General features: G+C 44.6%; 1 protein-coding gene across 4 annotated transcripts in view; it reads right to left on the reverse strand.

The window, feature by feature from the left end:
* Nucleotides 1-25000, reverse strand: part of LOC138976824 (innexin unc-9-like) — a 38475-nt gene that overhangs the window by 6834 nt on the left and 6641 nt on the right. For 3 of the 4 annotated variants that reach the window (XR_011459164.1, XM_070349717.1, XM_070349719.1), the window contains exons 2-3: nt 15458-15622; nt 143-341 (exon numbers count right to left, since the gene is read on the reverse strand). Coding sequence is in view for 3 of the 4 variants with exons in the window: in XM_070349717.1 (XP_070205818.1) it covers nt 143-341; nt 15458-15471 (213 nt within the window). In the remaining variant the exon portion in view is untranslated. Of the gene's footprint in view, nt 1-142; nt 342-15457; nt 15623-23370; nt 24094-25000 lie in introns of those variants that run through there. The other variant, XM_070349718.1, reaches the window with a different exon arrangement.

Raw genomic sequence — 25000 nt, forward strand, 5'->3', positions numbered from 1 at the left:
TTGTCTGTCTGTCTGTCTGTCTGTCTGTCCGTCTGTCAACATAAAAACCTTTGGGTCGACGTTACTTGTGAATGCTTTGGGGTTTTCTCATAGATTAATTAAGCGTTCTAGTAACTTAGCATTCTTGTTTTCTTCGTCTTACCTGGAAGTGTTTCCACAGGTAGGCGCCGTAGTTCCAGCAGTTGATGGGCTCCCCGGCGTACTCCACGACCCCCGTGATGGCGGCGAAGAAGACGAGGATGGACACGGTGACGAAGTGGTGCAGCTGGTCGATGCCGTCGTCGTCACGGATAGCTGACCTCAGGGCTAGCCGCGTGAAGCTGCTCAGGGCGGTGTCGATCCTGTCACCAGACAAATGATGATGTCAAACACATGTATGCGGGAACATGACTGTCTACATTACCTTGTGCGAGTGACAAACATGTATCTCGCAGCTGAACAACAACTCTTTCAAAGCTAACTTCGCAGCTGAACAACAACTCTTTCAAAGTTAACTTCGCAGCTGAACAACAACTCTTTCAAAGCTAACTTCGCAGCTGTCTGCTGAAAATTGGGCCGACGTACTTGTGAATTTTGTGCTTTGTTATAATTTAAACTTTCCAATAAATTACCACACTCGCTTTTAGATTCTGACTTAGCAATTTTTTTGGATTTGTGTAAGACAGTGTGTGTGACTCTGTGACCAAGACAGATCTATGCAACCCACTTCCGGTCCTCACTGACGGAAGGCTGTCACCAAGACAGAGTTCATTCCACATTCACTTTCACTTGACAAAACAGAGCATGGCTGCCTTGAAGGACGGGGTAAAGCTGCTGATGAATGTGTCGATCCTAGCAAAGCTACCGCGAAGACGGAATATGGTTGCCTTAATGGCAAGGTTAACACGAGTACATACGTAAAAGGCATTGCTATAAGCAGATGGTTATTTTCACATTGGAGTTGCACAGATCTGTGTCAGCCCTGCCAGGATGCAGAAAGGCTTCCAATGTTAGCGAACAGACGGAGAAACAGAGCTATCGGCCATGACGCAATCGTTAGACTAGGAGGTTTACAGTGTCATGGCTGTCCTGTTAGCGAACAGAGAAACAGAGCTATCGGCCATGTCACAATCGTTTACAGTGTCATGGCTGTCCTGTTAGTGAACAGAGAGAAACATGGAGCTGTCGGCCATGTCACAATCGTTAGACGAGGAGGTTTACAGAGGCCCTACACTCTTGCAATCAGCTGCACAATGTCGTGTTTTGACAGCGTTAGAACATGGCCAATACCTTACACCCGACTATGATTTTGTTGTCCCATGTTGAGAACAAACACAGCATTTCACTCAACTCGTCCAACACAAGAAACATCAACACTGAATGATCCTGATATAGTGAAATTACTCACGACATGACTGAAAGAGAACACACACTGGTTGCGATAGTTTGCACAGCGCTACGACTTGAAGACAGCACGTACGTTATGACACTGCTGCTGTTTGCAGTCTTACACACTCAGAACTCAGAACAGAGGAATGTTTCATTTCATGCCTCATACCGCCACACATACGTCAGAGTGACGGGTGTACCTATAGCTGGCAGCATCATCAGTGTCACGGTTTGGTGACATTGATTGGGGAAGAAACACTCTGTAGGGTGCCTTTCCGAAATTGCGATGCAAAGCGCTTGTGCCTATCGCAACTGGATGATTTTGTGCTGACAGGGCTTGGCATGAGAAACTCGTTTTACCTCCACGACTGTGGTGCGAGGTGTAATATTATGTACAGTGTTTCCACGTGCGGGATTTTGCTGGCTTAGCAAGTCAGCCTAAAACTGCGCTATACTTTGACGATAGCGATTGGTCGCTGGAGTCATGTGATGGTTTTGACGAGCTTTGGGGGAGACATTGAAACGACCCATTTGGCACATGCTTTGATAAGAGAAGGTCGTTTCTTGTCTAAGAGTTGATGGTATTCAACACGTTGGGATATTGTTTATGTCAACGTGCCTGCTCTGCGTGTCCAGGAGGGCTCTTGGAACAACGGAGAAGTGACCGCCTTTTCGCTGCAAGATATTTTCTAACGACGAGGTCGTCAGGTGTTACTTGACTGGGTGTTGGAGGATTTCAACGCAGAAGAAGACTCAGTACAAGGGTTGTGGCTACAAATTCGCCGACGGACGATAAGCCATACACGGAAGCGGGTTCGCTTAAGGAGAGCTACACATTCATAGACTGTTGAGGTAATAAATCGTTATAAAACGCTGCTGACGGGTCAATGTTTGTGGAATGAAATACTCTCTGTTGTTCTCTCCAGGATAGCGCATAATATGCTCTTTGTGACGCTAAAAGTATAATCTGTATATGGTTTTTGTAGATACGGAGAGAAGGAGGGAAAATAGCTGATTTGTTGTTTTAAAAGTTCGTTGTGCAGGACCACGTGCTCTATGAAATATGTAAAGGTGACATGTTTAAAGGTGGAGTGTGAAGGGTTGCGTGGCATGTTTAGTGCACCGATGCTTTTTGTTGCAGCTGCTGTAACCGGAACATCATCTGCTGTATTTATCTTCTGGAGCATCTTTGTCTTCGGGAGCATCTTTAACATCTGGTGTTTTGCTGTTGCTGTTGCTGTTCTACCTATTACACGTCTTACCAGTTCTGGTAATCTACGGGGAGGACCTTCAGCGGCGGAGTGAGGCGCCTGATATCTCCACTATTCCCTGCTTCGTTCCACGCCGACCGGCACTACAATCAACGGAGCAGTTGTGGAGATAGACTATAATTATACGGGTCGCCCACTCCGTGTCAAAAAGCTAAGTGTACCATGCTTTTGCGCCTTTCACCACCAAGTCATCTTTCGCATTTATGATTATGTTTGAGTGGTGACAGCGTGGGGTGTGTGACACCTGCATTAACCAGCGCTTTTGGCAGAGGAGCTATTTTTCCTGTCTTTACACGGGTTCAGCGTGTTATTATCATTTAATAAACTTTAACTGGCACTGACTTTTGTCAGTTACTTTCTTTACGTCTTTTGACGTAAAACAACTTTTGAAGTGAAGTATCGAGGGAGGTGGCGAGATCGTATATAAACAGGCGTCTGAAACTTACACTTTTGTTGATTCTATCTTTTTGGTGTGACTGCGAGAGTGGATTGTGGTGTGGATAGTCAGTTAGCAGTAATTGACCGTTCATAATCATCTTCTGTGATCTATGAAACGTGACAATCAGCCACAGTCAAGTTTCATGAATATTCAGCGAGAGACGGGCACAGCTGGTGCCGTTATTACGAGGTTATTGAACGACATACAACTCATTTACACATCAGAGGTCCTGCTTGTAACATCACCGTCAGGGTAGAGGAAGGGGGATGGGGGTAGAGTTGTCTATTAATCTGCTAATTATGTTGTGGAAAGCTAGTCATGTCAGCAACTCCAAACAATTTTTGCTTTCTTTTCATCGTTGTTTTCGCAAGGAAGTGAACGTTTGGCAAGTTGTTCATGGTTCCCCCCTATCTTTTCTTATTCTTCCTCACCTTCCGCCCCCCTCCCTCCCTCCCACCCACCCACCCGCAGGGCCGGATCTGGGGGAGGGGGGGGGGGTTCCTGGGGTTCCGGAACCCCCCCCCCCCCTGGCCATCCAATGTACCTCTCAGAGAGAAAAAAAGTGGACTTTTTAAGCTCTTCCCCCAACTCCCTCAGTTTATTTGGTCTTCTAAAACTATTTCAAATTATGAACAACATCAAGTCGACAACGACCTGCCCTCCCCGTTAGAAGTCTATCATCATAGTAAATGTCTTCGGGATTATTCCACTGAACCACTATGGTAAATGAATATATGAAGTATTTTGTTACTGTTGAAAAAGTGTAATTTTGATTCCCAATTGCAAGGAAAGACCAAAAAATGACCTCACAAATGCAAAATTTTCTCGGCTTCTGGGAGGCTTTGCCCCCCAGACCCCCCAGCGGGGCGTTGCCCCTGCATCCCACCGGGGCCTGAGCGGCCCCTGGACCCCTGCCTTCAGTTGGAACCCCCCCCCCCCCCCCTCAAACGAACTTGGTCCGGCCCTGCACCCACAACCAACCCACTGACCCGGCTGAACACCGTTTGACGAAAACACCCCGAGAGTCTCCCTGCAGTCTGGTTGTCCCACTACAGCTCCTGGGCGTGACGAAAACACCCCGAGAGTCTCCCTGCAGTCTGGTTGTCCCACTACAGCTCCTGGGACGACGTTAGACACCAAATAAAGAAAGAAAGCTCCTGGGCGTGACGCACTGTTGGAGGGTAGGTCCGGGGGGGGGGGGGTCCGGGGGGACAGTGATATGTCAGAGAGCTATGCTATGCTAACGTAATATTCATGTCCCCAGAACTAGTGTCTATTTGGGACATGACTTGGTTATAATTATATGCTAGGAGGTCAGGGGGCTCTGTCACTGCTCCCATTATACCTCCTGCTTTGTGCACGAAACACGACGGACACAAACTAACAATTAGGACCAATGTTTTAACTGTTAACTCTGTGCAGGAAACTGATGACAATGTGTGGCGACTGTGACAGGAACAGCCATGCTAATCAGACTACCGCCTGGGCTCTCCAAAGGCACGCATTCAAGCACACACACACACACACACACACACACACACAATCTCTCTCACACACACACTTTTTTCCTCTTGGGAGAACACCGGCATGAACCGAGTTCAACTTACACAGACCAAAGAGTGTATCCCTACAGAAAGAGGGGGCACTTCAGCTTGGAAGCGATGCCAGACCTTCCCGCATTCCAGCTAGCCCCTCCCCCTTTTACCGACTGAGTAAACTTTTTCACGCTCAGTTTTATTGGAATGGCGAGCAAGGGAAGAGGGAGCTGGTGTGCAGCACCAAATTGCCAGAATTCTCGCAAAAAAGGATTTCGTTTGTTTTCTTTTCCCAAGGATGAAGGATGTATTGTTTACTTACTTTTATAAGTTATGAAATGTATAACTTAAATGTATGAGCAAACACTGTTGAAATAAGGTCTGTCTCATACAACACACACCGAGTCAGCGCAACTGATTTCTTTGCATAGCGTTTACCAAGAAGGGAAGAGGGGAACATACAAGCAAACATAGAGTAACTGGGGTATTTAGAGAGAGGGGGAGAGAGAGAGAGAGAGAGAGAGAGAGAGAGAGAGAGAGAGAGAGAGAGAGAGAGAGAGAGAGAGAGAGAGAGACAATGACAATGACAATTCTTTATTTTACGAGGGTAATAGAATAAGCATTGGTCAAGGAGCTCTCTGATACAGTACTCCTTGGCATTGGTATACTTTTTTGCATCTGGCCCTCGCCCTAAAGAGGGACTAAATCTACCATAATAACTACAACTACATACTTACATAATTAGTAAAACAGTATAAGTTTATGTACATAAGTGCATTATATGAAACATTGTAGTTTATAAATGTTCATGACAAGGTGCAAAGAAAACATTTGCAAGTCAATTAGAGTCAGAATACTATGCAATAGTACATCAACTCTGCAAGACAATGGATATTATGCAGAACATCATAATTTCGTGAACAAAACAATAAATCAAAAGTGAGTGACTGTGTCCAAGAGAGAGAGAGAGAGAGAGAGAGAGAGAGAGAGAGAGAGAGAGAGAGAGAGAGAGAGAGAGAGAGAGAGAGAGAGAGAGAGAGAGAGAGAGAGAGACAATGACAATTCTTTATTTTACGAGGGTAACAGAATAAGCATTGGTATACTTTTTTGCATCTGGCCCTCGACATAAAGAGGGACACAATCTACTATAATAACTACTACTACATACTTACATAATTAGTAAAACAGTATAAGTTTATGTACATAAGTGCATTATATGAAACATTGTAGTTTATAAATGTTCACGACAAGGTGCAAAGCAAAAATTTGCAAGTCAATTAGAGTCAGAATACTATGCAATAGTACATCAACTCTGCAAGACAATGGATATTACTTTTATAAGTTATGAAATGTATAGAGAGAGAGAGAGAGAGAGAGAGAGAGAGAGAGAGAGAGAGAGAGAGAGAGAGAGAGAGAGAGAGAGAGAGAGAGAGAGATTGAGAGATTGTGTGACAGTTACAACATGTGAATTATTGTGCGTCATTTAGAATCAATGGATACAACACTGAATGTGTAAATACTGTGGAAATACTGACGAGGTTTCTTCACCAGCCTAAACTGACGTGAGTACAACACTGATTTAAATACTTCATTAGCACTAAGTGACAAATCCCATTACTTTCAATAGTCACTAATAGTATGTTCATAAAGCAAATGTATGAAGATAAGTCTGTGAGTTTCTGTCTGCATATTTAGTCTTTTTTACTGTCTGTATCTCTTCAAACACTGCATGAGCGCGAGTGAAATAGTTTTCACATGCTGGAAACAGTATGACCAGTGTGTTTTCTTCCCAGAAACAAATAAAACAGTCTTTTCGATAGTTATCTAAGTAGACGAAAACAAAAACAGTCCGTCACTCCTCTGTCAGTTCTTCCTTGCGCCGTGGCAACTTTAGTCGGTCAAGCCGTTACGGTATTGTAGGATCAGGGCCGGCTGCTCGCATCACTCTAGCTAGTAGCGCAGAGAAGGCAGTGCACCCTCTTTCCGTATAAGCTCTTTGCACAGACAAACATCAAGTTACACACAGTCACACAATGTAAGCAAATTAAAGCATTTCAACTTCGAGGGAGAGAGGTTATAACCACAAGAGTCACCACACTGTGTTACCTAATAGTTCATTAAAACAAATTATTGACGAGGTTGTTACATGAATGTGCTTGTTGCGTAGGATGACGGCTTGTCCTGACAGCATGACAGTCTTACTTCAAGTCCTGACAGCATGACAGTCTTACTTCAAGTCCTGACAGCATGACAGTCTTACTTCAAGTCCTGACAGCATGACAGTCTTACTTCAAGTCCTGACAGTCTTACTTCAAGTCCTGACAGCATGACAGTCTGACTTCAAGTCCTCACAGCATGACAGTCTTACTTCAAGTCCTCACAGCATGACAGTCTTACTTCAAGTTCTGACAGCATGACAGTCTTACTTCAAGTCCTGACAGCATGACAGTCTTACTTCAAGTTCTCCAGCATGACAGTCTGACTTCAAGTTCTGACAGCATGACAGTCTGACTTCAAGTCCTGACAGCATGACAGTCTGACTTCAAGTTCTCCAGCATGACAGTCTGACTTCAAGTCCTGACAGCATGACAGTCTTACTTCAAGTTCTCCAGCATGACAGTCTGACTTCAAGTTCTGACAGCATGACAGTCTGACTTCAAGTTCTCCAGCATGACAGTCTGACTTCAAGTCCTGACAGCATGACAGTCTGACTTCAAGTTCTGACAGCATGACAGTCTGACTTCAAGTTCTCCAGCATGACAGTCTGACTTCAAGTCCTGACAGCATGACAGTCTGACTTCAAGTTCTGACAGCATGACAGTCTGACTTCAAGTTCTCCAGCATGACAGTTTTACTTCAAGTCCTGACAGCATGACAGTCTTACTTCAAGTTCTGACAGCATGACAGTCTGACTTCAAGTTCTGACAGCATGACAGTCTTACTTCAAGTTCTCCAGCATGACAGTCTGACTTCAAGTTCTCCAGCATGACAGTCTGACTTCAAGTTCTGACAGCATGACAGTCTTACTTCAAGTTCTCCAGCATGACAGTCTTACTTCAAGTTCTGACAGCATGACAGTCTTACTTCAAGTCCTGACAGCATGACAGTCTTACTTCAAGTTCTCCAGCATGACAGTCTTACTTCAAGTCCTGACAGCATGACAGTCTTACTTCAAGTTCTGACAGCATGACAGTCTTACTTCAAGTTCTGACAGCATGACAGTCTTACTTCAAGTTCTGACAGCATGACAGTCTTACTTCAAGTTCTGACAGCATGACAGTCTTACTTCAAGTCCTGACAGCATGACAGTCTGACTTCAAGTTCTGACAGCATGACAGTCTGACTTCAAGTCCTGACAGCATGACAGTTTTACTTCAAGTCCTGACAGCATGACAGTCTTACTTCAAGTTCTGACAGCATGACAGTCTTACTTCAAGTCCTGACAGCATGACAGTCTGACTTCAAGTTCTGACAGCATGACAGTCTTACTTCAAGTCCTGACAGCATGACAGTCTGACTTCAAGTTCTGACAGCATGACAGTCTTACTTCAAGTCCTGACAGCATGACAGTCTGACTTCAAGTTCTGACAGCATGACAGTCTTACTTCAAGTCCTGACAGCATGACAGTCTGACTTCAAGTTCTGACAGCATGACAGTCTTACTTCAAGTCCTGACAGCATGACAGTCTGACTTCAAGTTCTGACAGCATGACAGTCTTACTTCAAGTCCTGACAGCATGACAGTCTTACTTCAAGTCCTCACAGCATGACAGTCTTACTTCAAGTTCTGACAGCATGACAGTCTGACTTCAAGTTCTGACAGCATGACAGTCTTACTTCAAGTCCTGACAGCATGACAGTCTTACTTCAAGTTCTGACAGCATGACAGTCTTACTTCAAGTCTTGACAGCATGACAGTCTGACTTCAAGTCCTGACAGCATGACAGTTTTACTTCAAGTTCTGACAGCATGACAGTCTTACTTCAAGTTCTGACAGCATGACAGTCTGACTTCAAGTCCTGACAGCATGACAGTCTTACTTCAAGTTCTGACAGCATGACAGTCTGACTTCAAGTCCTGACAGCATGACAGTCTTACTTCAAGTTCTGACAGCATGACAGTCTGACTTCAAGTCCTGACAGCATGACAGTCTGACTTCAAGTTCTCACAGCATGACAGTCTGACTTCAAGTTCTGACAGCATGACAGTCTTACTTCAAGTCCTGACAGCATGACAGTCTTACTTCAAGTTCTGACAGCATGACAGTCTGACTTCAAGTTCTGACAGCATGACAGTCTTACTTCAAGTCCTGACAGCATGACAGTCTTACTTCAAGTTCTGACAGCATGACAGTCTGACTTCAAGTTCTGACAGCATGACAGTCTTACTTCAAGTCCTGACAGCATGACAGTCTTACTTCAAGTTCTGACAGCATGACAGTCTGACTTCAAGTTCTGACAGCATGACAGTCTGACTTCAAGTCCTGACAGCATGACAGTCTTACTTCAAGTCCTGACAGCATGACAGTCTTACTTCAAGTTCTGACAGCATGACAGTCTTACTTCAAGTTCTGACAGCATGACAGTCTTACTTCAAGTTCTGACAGCATGACAGTCTTACTTCAAGTTCTGACAGCATGACAGTCTGACTTCAAGTTCTGACAGCATGACAGTCTTACTTCAAGTTCTGACAGCATGACAGTCTTACTTCAAGTTCTGACAGCATGACAGTCTTACTTCAAGTTCTGACAGCATGACAGTCTTACTTCAAGTCCTGACAGCATGACAGTCTTACTTCAAGTTCTGACAGCATGACAGTCTTACTTCAAGTTCTGACAGCATGACAGTCTTACTTCAAGTTCTGACAGCATGACAGTCTTACTTCAAGTTCTGACAGCATGACAGTCTGACTTCAAGTTCTGACAGCATGACAGTCTTACTTCAAGTTCTGACAGCATGACAGTCTGACTTCAAGTTCTGACAGCATGACAGTCTTACTTCAAGTTCTGACAGCATGACAGTCTTACTTCAAGTTCTGACAGCATGACAGTCTTACTTCAAGTTCTGACAGCATGACAGTCTTACTTCAAGTTCTGACAGCATGACAGTCTTACTTCAAGTTCTGACAGCATGACAGTCTTACTTCAAGTTCTGACAGCATGACAGTCTTACTTCAAGTTCTGACAGCATGACAGTCTTACTTCAAGTTCTGACAGCATGACAGTCTTACTTCAAGTTCTGACAGCATGACAGTCTTACTTCAAGTTCTGACAGCATGACAGTCTTACTTCAAGTTCTGACAGCATGACAGTCTGACTTCAAGTTCTGACAGCATGACAGTCTTACTTCAAGTTCTGACAGCATGACAGTCTTACTTCAAGTTCTGACAGCATGACAGTCTTACTTCAAGTTCTGACAGCATGACAGTCTTACTTCAAGTTCTGACAGCATGACAGTCTTACTTCAAGTTCTGACAGCATGACAGTCTTACTTCAAGTTCTGACAGCATGACAGTCTTACTTCAAGTTCTGACAGCATGACAGTCTTACTTCAAGTTCTGACAGCATGACAGTCTTACTTCAAGTTCTGACAGCATGACAGTCTTACTTCAAGTTCTGACAGCATGACAGTCTTACTTCAAGTTCTGACAGCATGACAGTCTTACTTCAAGTTCTGACAGCATGACAGTCTTACTTCAAGTTCTGACAGCATGACAGTCTTACTTCAAGTTCTGACAGCATGACAGTCTTACTTCAAGTTCTGACAGCATGACAGTCTTACTTCAAGTTCTGACAGCATGACAGTCTTACTTCAAGTTCTGACAGCATGACAGTCTTACTTCAAGTTCTGACAGCATGACAGTCTTACTTCAAGTCCTGACAGCATGACAGTCTTACTTCAAGTTCTGACAGCATGACAGTCTGACTTCAAGTTCTGACAGCATGACAGTCTTACTTCAAGTCCTGACAGCATGACAGTCTTACTTCAAGTTCTGACAGCATGACAGTCTTACTTCAAGTCCTGACAGCATGACAGTCTTACTTCAAGTCCTGACAGCATGACAGTCTTACTTCAAGTCCTGACAGCATGACAGTCTTACTTCAAGTCCTGACAGCATGACAGTCTTACTTCAAGTTCTGACAGCATGACAGTCTTACTTCAAGTCCTGACAGCATGACAGTCTTACTTCAAGTTCTCCAGCATGACAGTCTTACTTCAAGTTCTGACAGCATGACAGTCTTACTTCAAGTCCTGACAGCATGACAGTCTTACTTCAAGTTCTCCAGCATGACAGTCTTACTTCAAGTCCTCACAGCATGACAGTCTTACTTCAAGTCCTCACAGCATGACAGTCTTACTTCAAGTTCTGACAGCATGACAGTCTTACTTCAAGTCCTGACAGCATGACAGTCTTACTTCAAGTTCTCCAGCATGACAGTCTTACTTCAAGTTCTGACAGCATGACAGTCTTACTTCAAGTTCTCCAGCATGACAGTCTTACTTCAAGTTCTGACAGCATGACAGTCTTACTTCAAGTTCTGACAGCATGACAGTCTTACTTCAAGTCCTGACAGCATGACAGTCTTACTTCAAGTCCTGACAGCATGACAGTCTTACTTCAAGTCCTGACAGCATGACAGTCTTACTTCAAGTCCTGACAGCATGACAGTCTTACTTCAAGTCCTGACAGCATGACAGTCTTACTTCAAGTCCTCACAGCATGACAGTCTTACTTCAAGTTCTGACAGCATGACAGTCTTACTTCAAGTTCTGACAGCATGACAGTCTTACTTCAAGTTCTGACAGCATGACAGTCTTACTTCAAGTCCTGACAGCATGACAGTCTGACTTCAAGTTCTGACAGCATGACAGTCTTACTTCAAGTCCTGACAGCATGACAGTCTTACTTCAAGTTCTGACAGCATGACAGTCTTACTTCAAGTCCTGACAGCATGACAGTCTTACTTCAAGTCCTGACAGCATGACAGTCTTACTTCAAGTTCTGACAGCATGACAGTCTGACTTCAAGTTCTGACAGCATGACAGTCTGACTTCAAGTCCTGACAGCATGACAGTCTTACTTCAAGTTCTGACAGCATGACAGTCTTACTTCAAGTCCTGACAGTCTTACTTCAAGTCCTGACAGCATGACAGTCTGACTTCAAGTCCTCACAGCATGACAGTCTTACTTCAAGTCCTCACAGCATGACAGTCTTACTTCAAGTTCTGACAGCATGACAGTCTTACTTCAAGTCCTGACAGCATGACAGTCTGACTTCAAGTTCTGACAGCATGACAGTCTTACTTCAAGTTCTGACAGCATGACAGTCTGACTTCAAGTTCTGACAGCATGACAGTCTTACTTCAAGTTCTGACAGCATGACAGTCTTACTTCAAGTTCTGACAGCATGACAGTCTTACTTCAAGTTCTGACAGCATGACAGTCTTACTTCAAGTTCTGACAGCATGACAGTCTTACTTCAAGTTCTGACAGCATGACAGTCTTACTTCAAGTCCTGACAGCATGACAGTCTTACTTCAAGTCCTGACAGCATGACAGTCTTACTTCAAGTCCTGACAGCATGACAGTCTTACTTCAAGTTCTGACAGCATGACAGTCTTACTTCAAGTCCTCACAGCATGACAGTCTTACTTCAAGTTCTGACAGCATGACAGTCTTACTTCAAGTCCTGACAGCATGACAGTCTTACTTCAAGTTCTGACAGCATGACAGTCTTACTTCAAGTTCTGACAGCATGACAGTCTTACTTCAAGTCCTGACAGCATGACAGTCTGACTTCAAGTTCTGACAGCATGACAGTCTTACTTCAAGTCCTGACAGCATGACAGTCTGACTTGAAGTTCTGACAGCATGACAGTCTTACTTCAAGTCCTGACAGCATGACAGTCTTACTTCAAGTCCTGACAGCATGACAGTCTTACTTCAAGTCCTGACAGCATGACAGTCTTACTTCAAGTTCTGACAGCATGACAGTCTTACTTCAAGTCCTGACAGCATGACAGTCTTACTTCAAGTCCTGACAGCATGACAGTCTTACTTCAAGTTCTGACAGCATGACAGTCTGACTTCAAGTTCTGACAGCATGACAGTCTTACTTCAAGTCCTGACAGCATGACAGTCTGACTTCAAGTCCTCACAGCATGACAGTCTTACTTCAAGTCCTCACAGCATGACAGTCTTACTTCAAGTTCTGACAGCATGACAGTCTTACTTCAAGTCCTGACAGCATGACAGTCTTACTTCAAGTCCTGACAGCATGACAGTCTTACTTCAAGTCCTGACAGCATGACAGTCTTACTTCAAGTTCTCCAGCGATAATGATGTTCAATCCAACTCTCAGTAATTGGGTTCAGCCTTGCTTGAGTTGCCGATTACTAAAGTCAGAGTAAGGCTACATCAACAGACATCTTGCTTCTTTTGACAGATTTTATGAATCACGAAGTTCTAATTAGTTTCCCTATTTGCTTAATTTATCAAATCTATAATTGCACTTGAAATATCTTGAAAAAACAAGATATCACAAAACAAATTCTTCATTGGAAAGGTCTGTAGAAAGGTCACCAGGTAACTAGAGCAAGGTTTTCTCAAAGCCGCGGCGCAGTTTGTTCAAAGATGATCAATGACTGGCACGGCAATAGGCCTTGCCGAGTTGTGTACGGGGCTAGAGGGAGGCTTGTCGGTAATGGGCAGAATATACCTGCGCAGTTTCAGCGGCACAGACGACGCACGGCCTATTATTTATGCCGCGATAGGGATTATGACGAGTACTTGGCCTGTTTTCCTTTCATGCAGCGTGTAGCGGGCTGGGATAATCTGCAGTGCGTCGTCGGTCCTGCTGAAGTTACATATATGTGAGCGGAGCCCCTAGCGACCAGGCATACATCACGTCTGCGTACAGTTGTCTCGCGATAAACCAGTGTCTACTTGTCTCTCCAACTAGCAAGTGTTTATGTAGGCATATCCCTTAATTAAGGGAACAATCCTTCCCGTGTGTTGACTCTCTCCTACCCGCGTGAGACAAGACCATCCCTCCCCTCCAGTTGGACACAGCCTTCCCGTGACAATAGTTGTGTTGACTCTCTCCTACCCGCGTGAGACAAGACCATCCCTCCCCTCCAGTCGGACACAGCCTTCCCCTGACAATAGTTGTGTTGACTCTCTCCTACCCGCGTGAGACAAGACCATCCCTCCCCTCCAGTTGGACACAGCCTTCCCCTGACAATAGTTGTGTTGACTCTCTCCTACCCGCGTGAGACAAGACCATCCCTCCCCTCCAGTCGGACACAGCCTTCCCCTGACAATAGTTGTGTTGACTCTCTCCTACCCGCGTGAGACAAGACTATCCCTCCCCTCCAGTCGGACACAGCCTTCCCGTGACAATAGTTGTGTTGACTCTCTCCTACCCGCGTGAGACAAGACCATCCCTCCCCTCCAGTCGGACACAGCCTTCCCGTGACAATAGTTGTGTTGACTCTCTCCTACCCGCGTGAGACAAGACTATCCCTCCCCTCCAGTTGGACACAGCCTTCCCGTGACAATAGTTGTGTTGACTCTCTCCTACCCGCGTGAGACAAGACTATCCCTCCCCTCCAGTCGGACACAGCCTTCCCGTGACAATAGTTGTGTTGACTCTCTCCTACCCGCGTGAGACAAGACTATCCCTCCCCTCCAGTCGGACACAGCCTTCCCGTGACAATAGTTGTGTTGACTCTCTCCTACCCGCGTGAGACAAGACCATCCCTCCCCTCCAGTCGGACACAGCCTTCCCCTGACAATAGTTGTGTTGACTCTCTCCTACCCGCGTGAGACAAGACCATCCCTCCCCTCCAGTCGGACACAGCCTTCCCCTGACAATAGTTGTGTTGACTCTCTCCTACCCGCGTGAGACAAGACCATCCCTCCCCTCCAGTCGGACACAGCCTTCCCCTGACAATAGTTGTGTTGACTCTCTCCTACCCGCGTGAGACAAGACCATCCCTCCCCTCAAGTTGGACACAGCCTTCCCGTGACAATACAATAGTTGTGCTGACTCTCTCCTACCCGCGTGAGACAAGACCATCCCTCCCCTCCAGTCGGACACAGCCTTCCCCTGACAATAGTTGTGTTGACTCTCTCCTACCCGCGTGAGACAAGACCATCCCTCCCCTCAAGTTGGACACGTGCAACAAATCAACATCCTCACGGCTTCTTCCTGTGTGGAGTCGGATTCTTTGTCAAATAAATAATTATCATGTATCGACACCACTAGCTTTTAAAAATGTAATAATAATTCATACAAAAGTGTATATATGAAATAGTAAGAAGCACCAGTGAGTGGTGAAATAGTAAGACGTACAGATAACATGAGAAGATGACAGACAAACGAACAGACATGAGAAGATGACAGACAAACGAACAGACAAGAGAAGATGACAGACAAACGAACAGACATGAGAAGATGACAGACAAACGAACAGACAAGACAAGGCAAGTAGCACAGGTAACTGTTGAGAGTACAGCGGTGTGACAGAGTGTATCCTGGGTGAAAAGGGGCACAAATCCCGAAAATAAAGCCTCACAAAAAAAGAAGGCCTTTTTTAGAATAAGGCCTCACGAAAAATAAGCCTTAGTTTTCTAAGGCCTTATTATTCTGTCTCTTGTATGCTGTGACAGACAGAGAGCACTGGAGAGACAGGAGAGACAGAGACAGACAGACAGACAGACGGACAGACAGACGAACTGACAGACAGACAGACAGACAGACAGAAAGACGGACAGACAGACAGACGAACTGACAGACGGCATATTGGATCCGTTTTGCTGGGAGTGCATGATTGACTTACCCAGGCATGGCCATCTAGCGGAGAGGAGACCTAGATCCTGATTGACTGATTTAGTCACACCGTGCTTCACTGCACACGCAGCCAACCGGATCTTGTTGCTTCTGATGCTCAGTGTGGCGCTTTGCCTCCGTCGCGGCTCAGCTGCTGCTTGCTTGCTTTCACACTCTGAAACACAGAAAAAACGAAATAATGTGTTAACTCTTTACCACAACCATCAGTCTGTGTGGCACAAGCCATCGTGTGCAGCCTCTCACACACACAGACACACACACACACACACACACACACACACACACACACACACACACACACACATACCACGTACTCGATCTGACAGTGACACAGATCACTATTACATCCTGATTCAGGGCGTCTCCCAACAGAGACAAGCGGTCACCAGCCCTAACACAGATCAATACTCACTGACACACTGGCCGCTACCCAGCTCTCTCCACAATACACACTGACTGACACACTGACTGACACACTGGCCGCTACTCATGCAGCTCTCTCCACAACACACACTGACTGACACACTGGCCATTACCCAGCTCTCTCCACAATACACACTGACTGACACACTGACTGACACACTGGTCGCTACCCAGCTCTCTCCACAATACACACTGACTGACACACCGGCCGCTACTCAGCTCTTTCCACAACACGACACATTGACTGACACACTTGCTGACACACTGACTGACACACTGACTGACATACTGACTGACACACTGACTGACACACTGACTGACACACTGACTGACACTGACTGACACACTGACTGACACACTGGCCGCTACTCAGTTCTCTCCACAACACGGCACACTGAAGGAATAATACGAGCCGCAAACACTCAACAACACACCGACAGCTAGAATACGACACAGTTTCTTTTGGCAAGAAATAACTGTCAGTGGCACCTAGTAGCCTACTCTTAGACTCCGTCAAGAACTTTTGTCACTAATTGCGCCGACATGACATGTGGTAGCATGCGGAACACGGAAACATTCTTGGTTATGAGTCAATTTGGTTTCGGAAACAGTCTGAGAAATCTCCGAGAGATGAAAAGAAATGTATGATGAATCAAAAGAAAAGCAGGAAAACAAGATAGAGAAAAAGTGAGCAGGCAAGGACCTAACTCACTGTAATGAATCGCGGTTATGGTGTTTATAGTTGAAGGGATATAACTAGTGCTTTTTGTAATACAAAGAGGTTGTCAGGAGTGGTTTAACTTTGATAGTGGAAACTTTTAACAGTTCAGTAAAATTCCATGGTTAGCTACGGACGGTCAAACTGGGTTCGCGGCACGTGAATTTACAACTGTGCGAGTTGTTCGCGTTATAATCGCAACCGCCTGATTTTGTGAGTTGTGATTGTAAACTGCCTGACAATTGAAAGTCATTCGACCTGGGCTCTCGGATGAGAAAACCTGCTCTTGCTTTTTATGTCAACCTTGGAACCGGGAAACATTGCCGGGATGAATTGGAATGTTGTATGGATGCCGCCATATTGGAAGATGAGGTACTTTGCTAGTTTTGTGTGAACTTGAACATTTCTTTTGTATGCGCGGACATGACTTGTGTACTTGAATAATTTCGGAATCGTATAATTTTCTTGTGCTCGGTTGGTGTGTTTTTGAATATTGTTAGTTGTTACAGTAGGGTGTTATATTTTGTAACAGGCCGCCCCAGTCTGACTTGTGCGGGGTGGTGCCAGTGTGGCGAGGGTGCGATGGAGGCCGTAAGGTTGAAGGCTAGCTACATCGTCACCTCTACATAACGTAAAAGTTATGTTTTGTTTATTTGCTTTCTTGTCCTTGTAAATATGTTCTGACGTTGACAATGAATGAGTGAGTTTCACAAGGTCGTGGACAATGAATGAATGAGTTTCAAAAGGTCATGAATTGATTATTGTAAGCAAGAAAAGATTTGAGAATTTGAGGAATGAGTTGATAATTGCTATGTCAGAAACAAACCAATTTGTATGTTCTAATTAAACCATTGGCTATTGTTTGGAAAGAATGAGTTGGTGAAAGACTACAAATTCTTCTAATCTTCTCTCTGCTTTCCTAAACTTCTGAGCGGGAGTCAGATGATTGACTGTGTGTGTGTGTGTGCACATATAAAGAATCTGGAAGGAGATTAATAAGGATAACTACGGATCTTCTTTATTTCAAATCTCTTACATTGGCGAGCTTGCGGTTGTATTAATTGGAAAATTTTTGAAGATTAATTATTTTTTTTTGGTGCGTTCCCTTGAGTGCAGTTAGGCTTATTTTATATTATTGACTTGTAGTGCTGAAGTGTTGTTTGGTTTTGCGCAGATGCTGATGCATGCAGTCTGGAGGATGGACATCCTTGTCATCTGCCTGTGAAGGGAGCTCCTTGGTCTGTGGACGGATGCATCCTGTGCCTGACTGAACGACATATTTTGGACAGGAGTGAGTCATTTGCTTATCTGACACTCAAGTTAACATTCTATATATTTTTGAGGGTAATTTGTCTCTCTGAGTGTTGGTTCTTGCTTGTGAGTAGGTTATTTTTTTCCCCCTACTTTACATGAAGCGCCCTGTAGGTTAGTTTTACCTACAAGTGAATAATACATGACACATCATTTTTCCCTTTTACGTGTACACAGTTTGTAAATAGTTGTGGGTCAGCAATGCCTTGATTCATAAGTGTATGGGAATGGGGGTATGTCTAGTTCCTAGGCCAAGTTTTTGGGCGGAGCCTAGTTTCAAATGTATTGATTGTTTCCCCTTGTAGTTCGGTTGATCGGTTTCCTAGACTGTGTCACTTTAGTACTGAACTTGAGGAAGTCAGGTAAATTCTAAAGTTTAGTGGACTATTGTGTTCACGTTAGTCAAAGCTAAGTCTTGGTGTTGCCCTCTAGCATTCTATGTAGTGGATAGTCATAGTTTGCTTAAGTGATAGCGGTTTGTTCACGATGGCATCTCAAGAAGAGGTTCAAGCTTTGATAGCGCAGTTTAAGGTGGAGGGTGAAGCCTTAGGAAAAGATGGTGCATCACTGAACAAGTATGTGGAGGATAATTTGCGTGAGGAAAGAGCAGCAAGAAGAAAAAGAGAAAATGATATTGCTCTACAAGAAAAAGAACTCGCTGCTGCACGTGAGCTTAAAGAGAGAGAGTTAGCTGAACAAGCTAAGATTGAAAATCGTCGTCTCGATATTGAAGAAGAAAAGGCGAACAGGGAAGCAAAGTTGCGAGCAGACGAGTTGGTTGAAAAAGCCAGCAAGAATAAATTGGCCAATCGTCCCAAGATTCCCTATTTTGATGATAAATCAGATGACATTGAGAGTTATCTGTATCGCTTCGATAAGCACGCAGCTAGCTTGAAGTGGTCAAAGGATGAGAAGGCTTTGATTTTGCCTACTCTACTCAGAGGTCGTGCTCTGAATTATTTTCAAGAGTTACCAGTAGAGGATACTAATGACTATGCCAAACTGTCAGCGCATTTGTTGAAGAGATTCAAATGTACTGAAGAAGGGTTCAGAACGCAGTTTCGCTCATGCAAACCTGAATCTGGTGAAACCATGCATGTCTTTTTCTCCCGCATGAGAAGATTTTTTACTAGATGGACAGATATGGCTGGAGTTGGCACAGATTTCGCTTTGCTCTGTGACTTGGTGCTCAGAGAGCAGATTCTGTCTAGTTGTGCGTCGTCTCTGGTTACTTTTCTGAAAGAAGACAAGCATACTAATGCTCAAACCATGATAGACGCAGCTGAAAGATACAGGGAAGCACATCCTAGTCAAAACCTAGCAGCAAAAGGTTCTAGTGATCCTCTGTTGGCTAATGTCGGTATTCCAAGTGGGAGAGGAGGTCATTCAGGGTCAGGTGGTCGAGGTGGTCACAGGTTTTCTAAGAAGAATAGTCAGGCTGACACAAACCCACCGACAGAACAAAGCTCTCCTGATAATAAGGGTGGTAGAGGTGCTAGTCAAGCTGGTAGAGGTAGAGGTGGTCAGAACTATCAGAGGAAGTGTTGGTGGTGTCAAGATACTTCGCACAAGTTGGCAGATTGTCCCAAAAAAATGCATACTGCTTCAGTATCCGTTGTCACTGTTGAAGAGTCCAGCTGTAGTGAAGACGAGCAGTCTGTGGCGTCAGTAGGATTTTCAGGTAGTGATGAACTTCCCGAGTCTATTCAGACATGTGAAGGTACCTTAAATGGTAGTGAGGTCACGGTCATGTTGGATAGTGGGTGTTCCACGGTTGGGGTCAGGAAGTCCCTAGTGAGAGATGATCAGTTTACTGGGAAGGTACAGGTGTGTAGACAGTTCAGTGGGGATTTGGTTCGGTTACCCATTGCGATTGTGAGTCTGGATACACCATACTTTTCTGGAAGTGTTGAGGCATGTGTGATCGACAATCCAGTATGTGACGTCATTTTGGGTAGAATACAGGGATGTACATTTGGATGTGTCGAGGTTACTAGCGCAGTCCAGACAAGAGGTCAAAAAGCTAGAGAAGAACGTCCTTTTAGACCGCTGTTGACCGCTAAAGTTCCCCAACTTGATATCAATGCTGAGAAACTGTCCAAAATGCAAATGGATGACAAAACGTTGCATGATCTGTTCGAGAAAGTTGGCCAAGGAAAATCGGAAGAGTCGTCTGGTTGTGTGGTGTCGTTTGTTGGTCAGAACCCAGTTGTTGCCACATTGGGAGTGATCAGTGGGTCCAGTGCAGTAGAGGAGGTAGACATTCAGAAAGTCAAACTACAGTCAGTTCCTACAGTTCAGACTGAGAATGTAGATGATGTGGTCTATAGTCCTGACTTGTCTATGCAGGCAAAACAAAAAGTGCAGGCGGTGTTTCAGAAGCATCAGGACAAAATGACGGATTTGCCTGGTACTTGTGACCTAGTGCAGCATGTGGTGAGGATTCCTGAAGGTGCTGTGGTCAATGTGAAACAGTATCCGTTACCATTTGAGTCTCAGAAAGTGGTTGAAGAAGAAGTGAAGAAGATGTTAGATCTAGACGTAATAGAGCCGTCTATTTCTCCGTTCTCGTCTCCTATTGTTCTAGTCAAGAAGAAGGACGGAAGTACTCGTTTTTGCATCGATTTCAGACACCTCAATAAGATTACGGAGTTTGACGCTGAGCCAATACCGGATCCGGAAGTTCTGTTTGCTTCATTGCAGGGCAGGCAGCATTTCACGAAGATTGATCTGGCTAAGGGCTATTGGCAAATTCCGATGGCAGAGTCTGATCGAGCAAAAACGGCTTTTCGTACCCCTCAAGGTCTATATCAGTTCAAGAAGATGCCGTTCGGAATGAGTACAGCACCAAGTACTTTCGCGAGGATGATGAAGATGTTGGATCTGGATAGGTTCAAATCTGTTCATTTCTTTGATGACGTACTTGTAGCCACAGAAGACTGGTGTGAGCATCTAGAGGCACTTGACGGACTGTTGACAGAACTGGGAAAACATGGGTTGACTGTGAGACCGTCGAAAGTAGAGGCAGGGTTTGACTCTATTGAGTTTTTGGGTCACATAGTTGGGGAGGGTAGCATGCGTCCAGTTCCCTCCAAAGTGTCCAAAATCTTGAATGTCTCTGTCCCAACCACAAAGAAACAAGTCCGGTCATTGGTAGGGCTCATCAGTTTCTATAGGCGCTATGTCCCAAGCTTCGCGTCTATTGTGTCCCCCCTGGTAGAACTCACAAAGAAGAACCAACCAAACAAAGTTCGTTGGTCAAAAGAGTGTCAGATGGCTTTTGACAGGGTCAAAGAAATTTTGTCGTCTGAACCACTGGTGAGATTGCCAGACTTTTCCAGGCCGTTCACAGTGCGGTCGGATGCATCCTCCACGGGGATTGGAGCAGCCCTGATGCAGCCTGATGATGACGACGTCCTTCATCCAGTTCTGTATGCCAGCAGAAAACTGCTGGAAAGAGAAACCAGATACTCTACTGTGGAGAGAGAGTGCCTAGCGTTGGTGTGGGCAGTTGACAAATTCCATCGCTACTTGTTTGGCTCACATTTCTTTGTTGAGACTGATCACAGACCGTTGATGTACTTACGACAGTCCAAAACTGCCAACGGCCGACTGTTGCGATGGGCTCTGTCTCTCCAAGAGTATTCATTCACAGTAGTGCCAATTCCTGGAGTCAGGAATTTTGAGGCTGATGTGTTGTCACGCTTGACGAAGTGAATGGAACATGATGATTGAAAGGACAGTGAAAAGACTTTCTGCAATCAACAAGGACAATACTTTTTGTGCTGTGAGTGTTGATATGCTGTGTATGTATTAAGAACTAATTTAATTTTGTTCTTGGTTTTTTTTCACATTGTGATTATTATTTAATCTGGCTGGAAAAATTTGTTTGGATATTTTGATGCTAGTACCAATTTGTGTTGTAGTCGAGGTTTACTGTATTGAGTTTAGCGGGGGCTACTCAAACTTTATTGGCGATCTTTGGTACCAAGAACGTCAATGTTATTGCATTCAGTAATAGGCGAAAATTGCTGAATGTCCATGAGTATAACTATTGTGGATTAACACAGTGGGTGATTATCTACACGGCGGCGTAAATGTGGTTTATTATGCTTGCCATTGTTGCTCATGTTTAAGGACAGCCTCGTGGCTTTCGTCACTTTTTTGGTGGATGGCACTGTCTTTTGGTTGTAAACTGATTGCACTCTTTGGGAACGGACAGAGTATTTAATAAATGTTTTCCTTATGCTTTGATTATTTATTAATCTATTTATGTATTTTTTTTTTATATGTAGTTAAAAAATTTGTCTTGTTACTGGAATACTTATACTTGTACAGTTTTTGAGAAAAAAAAATGTTCATTTTGGGTTCACATTTTTTTTTTAATCGGGGAAAGGGGTGATGTAATGAATCGCGGTTATGGTGTTTATAGTTGAAGGGATATAACTAGTGCTTTTTGTAATACAAAGAGGTTGTCAGGAGTGGTTTAACTTTGAGAGTGGAAACTTTTAACAGTTCAGTAAAATTCCATGGTTAGCTACGGACGGTCAAACTGGGTTCGCGGCACGTGAATTTACAACTGTGCGAGTTGTTCGCGTTATAATCGCAACCGCCTGATTTTGTGAGTTGTGATTGTAAACTGCCTGACAATTGAAAGTCATTCGACCTGGGCTCTCGGATGAGAAAACCTGCTCTTGCTTTTGATGTCAACCTTGGAACCGGGAAACATTGCCGGGATGACTTGGAATGTTGTATGGATGCCGCCATATTGAAAGATGAGGTACTTTGCTAGTTTTGTGTGAACTTGAACATTTCTTTTGTATGCGCGGACATGACTTGTGTACTTGAATAATTTCGGAATCGTATAATTTTCTTGTGCTCGGTTGGTGTGTGTTTGAATATTGTTAGTTGTTACAGTAGGGTGTTATATTTTGTAACAGGCCGCCCCAGTCTGACTTGTGCGGGGTGGTGCCAGTGTGGCGAGGGTGCGATGGAGGCCGTAAGGTTGAAGGCTAGCTACATCGTCACCTCTACATAACGTAAAAGTTATGTTTTGTTTATTTGCTTTCTTGTCCTTGTAAATATGTTCTGACGTTGACAATGAATGAGTGAGTTTCACAAGGTCGTGGACAATGAATGAATGAGTTTCAAAAGGTCATGAATTGATTATTGTAAGCAAGAAAAGATTTGAGAATTTGAGGAATGAGTTGATAATTGCTATGTCAGAAACAAACCAATTTGTATGTTCTAATTAAACCATTGGCTATTGTTTGGAAAGAATGAGTTGGTGAAAGACTACAAATTCTTCTAATCTTCTCTCTGCTTTCCTAAACTTCTGAGCGGGAGTCAGATGATTGACTGTGTGTGTGTGTGTGCACATATAAAGAATCTGGAAGGAGATTAATAAGGATAACTACGGATCTTCTTTATTTCAAATCTCTTACACTCACCCCAAGGATGCACGCAGGTCCCAGCTATAACGTAACGATGTATTCACGAAGTTGACGCCGGTATGAACATAAACCACACAGCTCAATGCTACGAACCGGCACAGTGGGAATGTTGGTGGGTCGCGGCGGCAGCAGCAGACGATTCTGGCACAGCTACTGTATCCCACTCCGTTCTAATTCAGTCTCTGGTTGTATGAGAGACTGCTACTATAATTATCACACAGGTCTCTTGTTGCACTCCGGCACAGCGTCAGAATTAGCAACAGAGTTAGCAACAGAGTTAGCTGATCTGTGATACATCAGAGAACGCACACTATGTCAGTGCTCCAGGCAACACGGCACACAACCCGGCACGACAGCGCAGCAAGGCACACTGACGCAACCACAAGAGAGAAATCTGCAAAAAGACACAAATAACTTGTTTTTACCGACCGGCTTTGTGCAGCAATAGGCACAGGAGGACGCCCAAGACAGAAAGCAGCAGGCAAGGAAAGGGGGCGGGGCAGTGACTGGATGCTGTCGCTCCCCGGTTCACATGCACCCAAGTCAACAGAGACTGTCATCACGCCTTTGCAGCTGTGACCTTTGTACCAAGAGCCGGACTGCTCCGTTATCGATTTTGGTGTGGTGAAAATTTGACGATGGTCTGTCCGTACATTGCAGGTTTGACCTGCTGTTGGGACCGAAAATTAGTGTCCGCGTCCACGTTTTGCAGGTGGCCGTTTAATGGGGGGGGGGGCAAATATAGAAGGAAAACACTCCCGTGCCGAGCAAATGTGTCCGTACATGTCAGGTGGCCGCTCAGTCACGCCGGGGGCCGTACATTGCAGGGACTGCTGTACCAGCACACTCAGAACACTGCTCTAAGCGCATTACACTACCAGCACACTCAGAACACTGTTCTCAGCGCATTAACATTGACCGGCCCCTGACTCTCCAAGCAAGGCGCATTGCCGTCAATCATTTGTTTTTTTTAACAGATTGTAGTCAAAATAGCACGGGCAGTAACATTAACCAACTTTAAAAATCTTCGTGGTAAGACGCAGAAAGCGGGGCCGACGCGGGGGAGGAGTGTGTATCGGGGAAGGGGGTGGGGGGGGGGAGTGGTGACACTGGTGTGAGTGTACCCATCAGGAGGCAGGAGGTAGTTTTGGTCAGGAGTGAAGTACACACACTTTCTTGCTTGCAAATGCGAAGATGCCAACATGAAACTGTAAAAAAAAAAAAAAAAAACTAAAGGGGGGAGTTAACGTCCTCTCAGAAAATGTTTCTATTTGGGACAAGAATTGGTGATACGCTAAGGAGCTGGTAAGGGTGAGCGAAGAGGGGAGGATGACGGGGTGGGCAGGAGTGGTGATGATAAAAGTTTGTTAAGAGGGGTAAGTTAAGATGAAACTGCACTAAGCTTATGCTCTTTATTCTTGTCTGTTGGACGTAAACAACACAAGCCACAGTCGATAAAGGCCCTCGAGAAAGAGAGTGAAAAATCGGCCACAGTTCTGTGTGTAACCTCTTTTATTGACACGATATTCTGTAGTGTAATGAGCTGAGAACAATGTTCTAAGTGTGCTGGTAATGTAATTAATGCGCTTAGAACAGTGTTCTGAGTGTGTACGTAATGCGATGAGAG

This window comes from Littorina saxatilis, linkage group LG9 (assembly GCF_037325665.1).
Source record: "Littorina saxatilis isolate snail1 linkage group LG9, US_GU_Lsax_2.0, whole genome shotgun sequence".
Taxonomy (NCBI): domain Eukaryota; kingdom Metazoa; phylum Mollusca; class Gastropoda; order Littorinimorpha; family Littorinidae; genus Littorina; species Littorina saxatilis.